This window comes from Entamoeba nuttalli (assembly GCF_000257125.1).
Source record: "Entamoeba nuttalli P19 unplaced genomic scaffold asmbl_3130, whole genome shotgun sequence".
NCBI classification, from domain to species: Eukaryota; Evosea; order Mastigamoebida; family Endamoebidae; genus Entamoeba; species Entamoeba nuttalli.
The window spans coordinates 1-9925 of NW_008575857.1; the positions used below are offsets into that span (position 1 = coordinate 1).

Consider the following 9925-nt stretch of genomic DNA (forward strand, 5'->3'; position numbering starts at 1 on the left):
TAATCATTATTTCTCTCATTTCCTTATTTTTTATTTTTAAATGATATAATTTATAGTAAATTAAACTATATAAAATAGTTAATAAAATGAAAATTCAAATACTATTCATTATCTGGATCAATAAAAGGTTCTGCATACAAGTCGTCTTCTTTCTGTTTGTTTCTTAACTGATTTAATTCAGCAATTACCTCAATGAGATAGAAGACAAAAAATAATAATTGAAAAAGAAGATTAGAGAAGGTAGATTTTAATAATTTTTCATAACCAACACCTGTTAAACTATAACAAGTTTCTTGAGAGTCTATTGATGAACCACACCCATATAACTTTAAAGTTTTCCATCCACAACAATTATTCTAATTTTAATGAATATTTAAATAAAATAATTAAAAAAAAAAGAAGAAAAGATAAAAAACAAACTTCATATTCAATAGTTATCATATTATCACTTCCCATTGTATCTAAATAGTCAAATCTAATTGATGTTATTCCATAGAAACTTGTTATAATGAATAATAAGAAAGTTGATATTATAACACCGACTAATAATAATATAAGAAAATATTTACCTCTTACACTAAATGCAATAACACCAAATAGTCCAATGAAAATTTCACAAATCCCTACAATAACATTTGTTAATAAAAACATATATTTTGATGGTAATTTTTTTGAAGGTTGCTGTGTTGTTCCATTTGAATAAATTGTTGTTCCTATAAAAATAGAGTATAATGCCATAAAAATTATTAGTAAAGAAAAATAAACACGAGGAGTAATTCGTTGATGTTCTCCCATTATATTATAATAAACTAAAAATTAAGAATCTTAAAAACTTTTTTAACAAAAAAAAATAATAAAAATAAAAATTTATGTTATTAAAAATGTTATTAAAAAATGTTATTAAAAAACTAAAAAAGAAAAACAGAAGAAATCAAAGAAAAAATGAAGTATAGTGAATTGATCAATAAAATATGTTGGGGATTAAAAATATATTTTGCGTATGGATTTTTAATGTCAATTTTCATACAAATTACAGTACTATTAATTATTAATGTTATTATTTTACCAACATATATTTTATATCGCCCAATATATCAATGGATATTTCAAAGAGTAACAGAAGTATATATGATGTATTTTCCATTAGTATTTTATTATATTAATGGTAATAGACTTTATATTTCTGGTGATAAATTCATTGAAAATGTTAATGCTATTTGGATTAGTAATCATAGTCATTGGGTTGATTTTATTCCAGTTTGTTTAGTTGCTCCAAAGTGTGGTAGAATTGGTGCAATGAGATATTTTATGAAAGATGATATAAAAAAGATTCCTTTCATTGGGTTTGGCTTTTATATGATGGATAGCATTTATCTTAAAAGAAACTTTCAATTAGATCAACATCACATTAATGAAACATTTAAACGTTTTAGAAACAAGTATTATCCTTTCTGGCTTATTATCTTCCCAGAAGGTACTCGTGCAAAACCTGAAAAAATTGTTGAAGCACAAAAATATTGTTTAGAACATAAATTACCTATTTATAATAACGTATTAAACCCAAGACATACAGGACTTTTTGTTGCATTAAAACAATTAAGAAATGTTGTCCCTTATGTTTATGATATTACTTTAGGTTATCCAAATACTGTGAGTTTAGCTTCTTGTTTCTGTCCTGGTGAAGGTGTTAATATTCATATGTATGTAAATCGTATTGACGTTAAAGAAATTCCGGAAGATGAGACTGAATTTAAACAATGGTTATGTACTATTTGGAAACATAAAGATGAATTAGTAGGTTATTATAAAGAAAATGGTCATTTCCCTGGAACTGAAGAATTATACCCATTAAAATTTACATGGGCAGACTTTACTGGTTATATGAGTCAAGAATGTTTTTCATTACCTTAACTCAAATGAGGATTTAATTTATCGTTAGATTAAGATTTTATTCATTTTTTTATAAATAATGAAAAACTCATTTTATTTATATCTAAAGAAGAATAAAAAAAGAAAAAATCTTAAAAAAAAGAGAAATTTCAGAGAAATGTCAACTAATCATGTCGTCAAAAAAACTGGTTGGCTTGTTAAAGAAGGAGGAAAATGGAAAAGTTGGAAAAGAAGATTTTTTGTCTTTGAACAAACAACGTTATCGTATTATAAAGACCAATTAGTTTGTTTTTTCATTTCTTTATATGATATATTCATTTTAAAAAGTCGAACAAGTATTTAGAAATAGTTATTTTCTAAAATGGGTGAAATACCTCTTGAATTAGCCACATGTATTGAACCAGTAAGAAGATATAAAAAACATGACTATGTCTTTAAAATTGTTACTCCATCCAGAACATATTACATTAATTGTGCTGATGAAAAAGATATGAATGATTGGATTAGTTGTTTAAAAGATATATCTGATAGGATTAATGTATCATTGGATGTTTGTTATTTAATAACAAGAAAATTGATGAGACTATTTATGATATAGAAGTCCGAAGATAAATGTGTCAATTCAGAAGATTTTGATATCATCTCACTTATTGGAAAAGGAGCATTTGGTAAAGTTTATTTAGTCAAAAACAAAGAAACACAAACACTATTTGCAATGAAAGTTATTCAAAAGAAACAAGTCATAGAACGTGATGAAGTACAACATTCCTTAGAAGAAAAAAATATTTTAGCAAAAATAAAACACCCATTTTTAGTAAATTTGTATTGTTCATTTCAAACATCTGTCAACCTTCACTATGTAATTGATTATTGTCCCGGTGGTGAATTGTATTCTCTAATGAAAAAAGAACAAACTATGAATGAAAAAAGAACAAAATTCTATGCTGGTCAATTAGTACTTGCTTTAGAACATTTGCATAATCAAGGTATTATCTATAGAGATGTTAAACCTGAAAATATTTTAATTTGTGCTGATGGGTATATCCGTTTAACAGACTTTGGATTGAGTAAAATGGGTATTTCTGATAATTCAAAAACAGCAACATTTTGTGGTACTCCAGAATATCTTGCCCCTGAGGTTATACAAAATGTTGCATATACTAATGCTATTGATTGGTGGGGATTAGGTGTTTTAATTTATGAAATGTTATATGGAACAGTACCATTTTATGATGAAAACATTCAACGATTATATCATAACATCTTATATAACCAAGTTACGTTCTTAGAACATACAGAAATTTCATTGGAATGTCGTGATATAATTTCTCAATTATTAAAGAAAAATCCTATTGAACGTCTTCATGAAACAGATGCAATTAAATCCCATCCTTGGTTTCACAACCTTCATTGGGATAATTTATTTGCTAAAAAAGTACTTCCAGATTATCTTCCTCAATTATCTTCACCTACAGACTTACGTTATTTCTATAATGAAATAACTGAAGAATCACTTTCCTTAGGAGGTGAGGCTGTATCAAACGAATTATTTACTGACTTTACTTACTCTACAACGCAAAATCAACTTTAATTTATTTCATTCATAAAAACGTTATATATTACATAAAAAAAAAACAAAGAAAATTCCAGATTGAAAGAAGATTTTATTAGAAGTGAAAAGAAGATGTAAAAGAACTAATAAAATAAGTATAAACAACGATGTTAGTATTAGCATTAATTAGTTTAGTTAGTGCAAGCACTTATTACTCTGTACTTCATAAGTCTGAGGGAATATATAAAGTAGTTCCTGGTAGATTTGCAGATGCTTGTGCTATTGGATATTATGATGATACTATTCAAACAACAGGATGGGGACAATTATATATAAGAAGTAATTTCAAATTAGCAGAGACTGAACAATCTTATTGTTCAGGATATTTAGAAGCATATTTAACACATCACTATATGTATTTGTATTGGACTAATTACAAAGCAAATGAATATGAAAATGGTCAACCATCTAATACATTAATTAATAAAATGCAAGAACAACTTGATTTCTTTAAGACAGAATCATCAACTAATACTAATGAATATTGGAGAAGACAAAAAGTTATTAAATACCAATTTAATGGATTAGTAGATGGATATATGGCAGCATCTCCTGCAGAAGAAGAACTTCCAGAAATTGAACTTTATATGTTACTTTCAGTTGGAGACTTAGAAAATTTAAATGAGATTTATAAAACAGGAAAAGAACCAGAAACATCAATTGTTTATATGAGAAAAGCATTTCCTGATAGAATTTATCATGAGTGTAGTGCATTAGTTCGTGCAGTAGGAGATGAGGTTTATTTTTCACATGGAACATGGAGAGGATATTATGCAATGTTGAGAATTTATAAAGTTTATGATTTGTTTTATGGAGGAAGAAGACTTAAAATGAGTTTCTCATCATCACCAGGACTTATTCATTCAAAAGATGATTATTATACTGTTAATGCAGAAGATACACAATTATTTGTATCAGAAACAACAAATTCTGTTTATGATTCTAGTGTTTATGAAGATATTAATGATAAATTACTCTCATGGCAACGTATTTTATCTGGTCTTTATTATGAAAGAACAGCAAAAGAATTTGTTGAATTAATTAAGGATTATAATTCAGGTACTTACAATAATCAATGGATTGTCTTTGATGTAAACGCATGGAAAAAAAATAAAGCTGAATCATTATTCATTTGTGAACAAATGCCTGGATTAATGAAGTCTCACGACGTTACTGAATATTTAACTTCAGAAGAAAAACAAAATATGTGGCCTTCATATAATGTTCCATTTGATAAAGAGATTTATTCTAAATCAGGGTATCCAACTGATCATGATGAATACACTTCTTGTAGTCGTGCTAAAATTTTTAACAGAGACGTTAAAAATGTTCAAACTTTAGAAGATATGAAACATATTATGTTATATAACGATTACCAAAATGATGAATTTTCTAAAAATGATCCAAAAGAATCTATTGCTTCTCGTTATGATCTTCGTGTTGATAGACCAAATGCTTTTGGAGCTATTGATGCTAAAATAGTTTCTACTTCAAACCCACATATCACTTATGCCATTTCAGGACCAACTCATCAAGGACAACCAGTTTTTGAATGGACTGAACAATTTAAAAATGTTCATGTTGGAGTACCAGAAAAATTTGATTTTGATTGGGTGGAAATTAATGACAGGCAATAATCACATTTTTTTTATTTATATTTTTAATCTTTTAATTTTATAACTTATTATTTATATTGCTTCTTGTCATGACAAAGTTACCCCATTTCAAGTTGATCATCTTCTTCTATTTTGCATGGTCCTATGCGTTTACTCAAAATTTCAAATTTGTTTCGATAAAACAAGCTGATCAATGTGATGGAATTGAATGTAACACATATGACAAGTTCTCATTTAAAAGTAATTATTTAGACTGTTCAAATGATTCAGGAACAACACTCTTTGATGACTTGACATTTGATTTAACTCTTCCGCCACGAGCATTTATTACATCACAAGAACTTTTGATGAATGTTTCAACATATTATGATGTATATAGTCCACCAACTAAATTTGCATTATTAATTAATAATAATCCAACTCAATTCACTATATCATCAGAAACATGGAATGATGAATGTGAGTCATGTGTAATTAAGAAGGCATTTGTTCTTTCACCATTTGGAAGAACTTTTATCAATGGAACTAACTCAATGAAACTAATTGGGTATTCCAATCTTGTTTGTGTAAGTGAGATAGAAATTAACATATCATATCGTATTCTTTATCCTGTAATTACTCGTATAATTCCTAGCTTAGGTCCTATTGAAGGAGGAACAAATGTTTCAATTATAAGTAAATTAATGTATCCAGAGTATCGTTATTTGTGTTGTTTTGATGAAGAATGTAGTCCAATGTTACCAACAAAAGACGAAGAAGTAGGAACATGTTTATCACCAGAAGGATTAAAGAAAGGTGATTCATTTATTTCAGTGAGATTTCGGGATTTTGGAATTGATGAGCATTATGTTGTAAATAAAGATATTGTGTTTACTTATTACAATATTACATTAGTAAATGCATCAATTATAGAAAATGTTGGGAGGTATTATTTAATGATTGGATGTGAAGGAATGGTAACAACAGAAGGTGCATTATGCAAAATTACTGATAAAGAGAATTTAATAAATTCAACAATTTTAAAAGGAAAAGTTCAAGGTGGAAATGTGATTTGTATTTTCCCTGAAACATTTGATATTGAGGAAGAAGAAGGAAAAACATATTTAATAACAATTTCTATTAATCTTATTGATTATTGCAAACAACAACTTGAATTTGTTATTCATGATGATTCACCACATGAATCACGTAGTTATTTAACTGTAGTAGTTGTTGTTATCTTTGGAATATTATTGGTTGGAGTTGTTATAGGATTTTTAATATTTAATAAAGCAAAAAAGAAAACTGAAGATGGAGAATATATAAATCCAGATGAAGTTGTATTAGAAGAAATTATGGGATCAGGAAGTTATGGAGATGTTTATTCTGCATTATGGAGAGGACAAGAAATTGCAGTTAAGTTAATTCCAACAAAAAATATGTTACATGACAGTGTTCTTCAATTTACAAAAGAAGTTCAATTAATGAAAAAATTAAGACATCCGTGTGTACTTCAATTCTTTGGAAGTGGGACAGATGCTAATTTTATTCTTATTGCTATGGAACTTATGAGAAGAGGGTCTGCACATACACTTTTAATGAACAAAAGTCTTCCAATCAATTGGGAAAGAAGATTAAGAATGTTAAAAGATGCAGCAAGTGGAATGTTTTATCTTCACTCATTAACGCCACCAATTATTCATTTGGATTTAAAGTCTCATAATTTATTAGTTGATGATAATTGGAAAGTAAAAGTAAGTGATTTTGGATTAAGTATGACATCAATAGAAGGTCTTCATTCAAATTCTGTTTGTGGAACATTAGCCTGGACAGCTCCAGAGATGCTTAAAGGAAAACCAGTAAGTACAAAAGCTGATGTATATAGTTATGCAATTGTTATGTGGGAATTCTTAGCTCGAGCTGATCCTTATCCTGACATTCCAAGATTCCATTTAATTGAAAAAGTAGGAGAAATTGGAATTAGACCTGACATTCCTCAAAATAATCATATAGCATATTGTGAACTTATGCAACGATGTTGGGAAACTCGTCCTGAAGATAGACCTGATTTTTCTGAAATATTGGTTTACTTAGATGAGTTTATTAAAGAAGAAACAAATAAAAATCTTATTTCAGAAACACCTTCTATTTATGAAGAGGATGAAGATTAATTTATTGCTTGTCATAATAATACTATTTTTATAATTTTTGTTTAATAAAATTATTTCATGATTTTTTTTGATAGAAAAAAATCTTAAATGATTATAAGATAGTTTATTTTTATTAAAAATATAATAAATATATAGTAAAAAAAAAGAACTTAAAAAAGAAAAAAAAGAAAAAGTAAGATTTTAATGTCTTGCTGTGGAACAAACCATGATGAATTGATTGATATCAAAAACGATGAATCGCGGACATTACCTCTTTCTCAACAATTATCAAAAGGAATTAAAATCGTTGTTCTTGGTGAAATGGCAACTGGAAAAACTTGTATTTTACATAGATGGATAACAAATGAATTTACAAACCAAACAGCTACTGTTGGGTGTGCTTTTAATACAAAAACAATAACTTATAAAAACAAAATCATCAAATATGAAATGTGGGATGCCGCTGGACAAGAACGTTATCGCTCATTATCACAAATTTATTATCGAGACGCTACAGTTGCACTTCTTGTATATGATATTACTCGTTTAGTTTGTTGTTAGAAACTCTCAAATATTAATTGAAATAAATAAGTCAAAATATTAATTGTTTGTAGGAAACGTTTAATGCAGTAACTGATTGGGTTGCTGAATTAAAACAAAACACTTCTAATAATGTAATGATTATGATTGTTGGTAATAAGTCTGACTTAAAGTCTTCTCGTCAAGTAAATTCTACTTTAGTCAATGAATTTATTCATTCATCTAATTCAAATATCATTGGAAATATTGAGTGTAGTGCTATGACTGGAGAAAATATTTCTGTTATCTTTGACATTATATCAGATAAATTATTGTCCTTATGCTAAAAACATGTTTTAATTTATTTTTTTTTGTTATTTTGTGATTTTGATACAATCTCCAGATATTAATTTAAAAAAGGTTCAATTTATTTTTTATAATAAAATGACAATACCTCAATCTTTGGAATTTAAATGAATAAAATTCTGGAGAAAGAAGAGAATCTACAAAATGTAAATCATGGGAATTACTGGACTAAAAGGTATTGTAAACACTGTCTGCAGAAAAAGGACACTTAAAGAATTAAAAGGAATTCGTGTTGCGATTGATGGATACGCTTGGCTTCATCGTGCTTCTGCTTCATGTTCTGAAGAACTTTGTGAAAATATTCCAACAAATGGTTTATCTTCGTTTTGTGTGAAAGGGGCATTGACATTACTTAATAATGAAATTACTCCAATCTTTGTTTTTGATGGAGCTCGTTTGCCATCAAAAATTACTACTGAAAATGATAGACAACAAAAAAGAAATGAGAATTTAAAAACTGCACGGGATACTACAATTAGTATTACCGAAAGAAAAAGGGCATACGGTCAAGCTGTTGAGATACTTCCTTGGATGGCAAGTGCAGTCATTCAAAGTTTAAATGAAATTGGTGTTGAGTCTATTGTAGCTCCTTTTGAAGCTGATCCACAATTAGGTTATTTATGCAAAATAGGATATGTCGACGCTATCATTTGTGAGGACAGTGATCTTATAGTTCATGGATGCAAAAGAATTCTATTCAAATTCAATAAATTCGATGAAACAGTTGAAGAATTTTTGTCAAGTGAGTTAGACAAAACTGATTTCAAAGGTTTTACAAGAAATATGTTAGTGTATTCTTGTGTATTAGCTGGGTGTGATTATTGTAAAAATATTTCAAAGGTAGGTATTAAAAAGGCAATGAAAATTATTAAATCTGAACCATCAATCTCAAAGGCATTGGTTAAACTTATTGAGACTCATGGAACTGAACTCGATACAAAGGAAAAGAAAATTGAGTATTTAACAAATGTTAGAAATGCTATATTTACATTCAATTATGCTTATGTTTATAATCCAGTTGACCAAGAAGTTGTCAATTTAAATGAAGTTCCTGAAGAATTAAGTTGTATGGTAGATGAGCTTCTTGGAATAAAACCAAATAAACAAGTTGCACAAGATATAGCAAATGGAACGGTTGATCCAGACACTCACAAACCATTCGAGCAATTCATTGACCCGAATTTATTTGAAAAAGCAATGAGCTTGAACACAGTATTAACTTCTTACACATCAGGGTCAATAAAAAAATTTCATCAAACAGAACCATCATTCAATTCGTATGAATTGGATAACTTGGAATTATTTGATGTTTTTGAAATTATAAGAAATGAAAACAATAAAACAATAAGGTCAAGAAAATCAATATTACAAAAATATGACTCTGAAGAAGATTTTAATGAAAATGAAAACGCTGGAATTGTGACTATGAAACAACCACGAAAACGTTCAAAAAATCAACCTAAACCTATACTAAGCATGACCAATCTTAACTTTAAACCAAATCTTAAAACTTCTTTTCCATTAACTGATGAAGAGCTTCAAACAATCAAACCAAAAAGAAAGATTGAAAACAGTTATATTTCTTCTGACTTTGATTTATTTATTCCAAGTTTCGATATGTATTATATGATTAACCAATTAAAGTGAAGTTTTTCCCAAATAATTTTACCACTTTTTGTTCTTATTTTTGTTTTTGTTGATGAAAATGAACAAAAGATTGATAAAGAAAAAGAATAACATTAGCAATTAACTGAAACATAGTAAAAAAGAACTATTAATTTAATAATTTGTTG

General features: G+C 27.7%; 7 protein-coding genes across 7 annotated transcripts; 6 read left to right on the forward strand and 1 right to left on the reverse strand.

Moving 5' to 3' along the window:
* Positions 1-101: 101 nt before the first annotated feature.
* ENU1_056490 (hypothetical protein) lies at positions 102-795 on the reverse strand (the record flags this gene model as incomplete). Its single annotated transcript, XM_008858014.1, has 2 exons — positions 102-356; positions 421-795. The coding sequence occupies 2 exons, from the start codon at positions 793-795 to the stop codon at positions 102-104; spliced, it is 630 nt and encodes a 209-aa protein (XP_008856236.1).
* A 147-nt stretch (positions 796-942) lies between these two features.
* Positions 943-1911, forward strand: ENU1_056500 (acyl-CoA:1-acylglycerol-3-phosphate acyltransferase, putative; the record flags this gene model as incomplete). Its single annotated transcript, XM_008858015.1, has 1 exon — positions 943-1911. The coding sequence occupies one exon, from the start codon at positions 943-945 to the stop codon at positions 1909-1911; it is 969 nt and encodes a 322-aa protein (XP_008856237.1).
* A 136-nt stretch (positions 1912-2047) lies between these two features.
* Positions 2048-3481, forward strand: ENU1_056510 (PH domain containing protein kinase, putative; the record flags this gene model as incomplete). Its single annotated transcript, XM_008858016.1, has 3 exons — positions 2048-2173; positions 2240-2440; positions 2489-3481. The coding sequence occupies 3 exons, from the start codon at positions 2048-2050 to the stop codon at positions 3479-3481; spliced, it is 1320 nt and encodes a 439-aa protein (XP_008856238.1).
* Positions 3482-3609: 128 nt separating this feature from the next.
* Positions 3610-5139, forward strand: ENU1_056520 (phospholipase B, putative; the record flags this gene model as incomplete). Its single annotated transcript, XM_008858017.1, has 1 exon — positions 3610-5139. The coding sequence occupies one exon, from the start codon at positions 3610-3612 to the stop codon at positions 5137-5139; it is 1530 nt and encodes a 509-aa protein (XP_008856239.1).
* A 68-nt stretch (positions 5140-5207) lies between these two features.
* On the forward strand, positions 5208-7268 carry ENU1_056530 (tyrosin kinase, putative; the record flags this gene model as incomplete). The annotated part of the gene is made up of 1 exon (XM_008858018.1): positions 5208-7268. One exon carries the CDS (start codon positions 5208-5210, stop codon positions 7266-7268), a length of 2061 nt encoding a protein of 686 aa, XP_008856240.1.
* A 183-nt stretch (positions 7269-7451) lies between these two features.
* On the forward strand, positions 7452-8113 carry ENU1_056540 (Rab family GTPase; the record flags this gene model as incomplete). The annotated part of the gene is made up of 2 exons (XM_008858019.1): positions 7452-7796; positions 7862-8113. The coding sequence occupies 2 exons, from the start codon at positions 7452-7454 to the stop codon at positions 8111-8113; spliced, it is 597 nt and encodes a 198-aa protein (XP_008856241.1).
* A 172-nt stretch (positions 8114-8285) lies between these two features.
* ENU1_056550 (exonuclease, putative) lies at positions 8286-9779 on the forward strand (the record flags this gene model as incomplete). Its single annotated transcript, XM_008858020.1, has 1 exon — positions 8286-9779. One exon carries the CDS (start codon positions 8286-8288, stop codon positions 9777-9779), a length of 1494 nt encoding a protein of 497 aa, XP_008856242.1.
* Between the last annotated feature and the right edge of the window lie 146 nt (positions 9780-9925).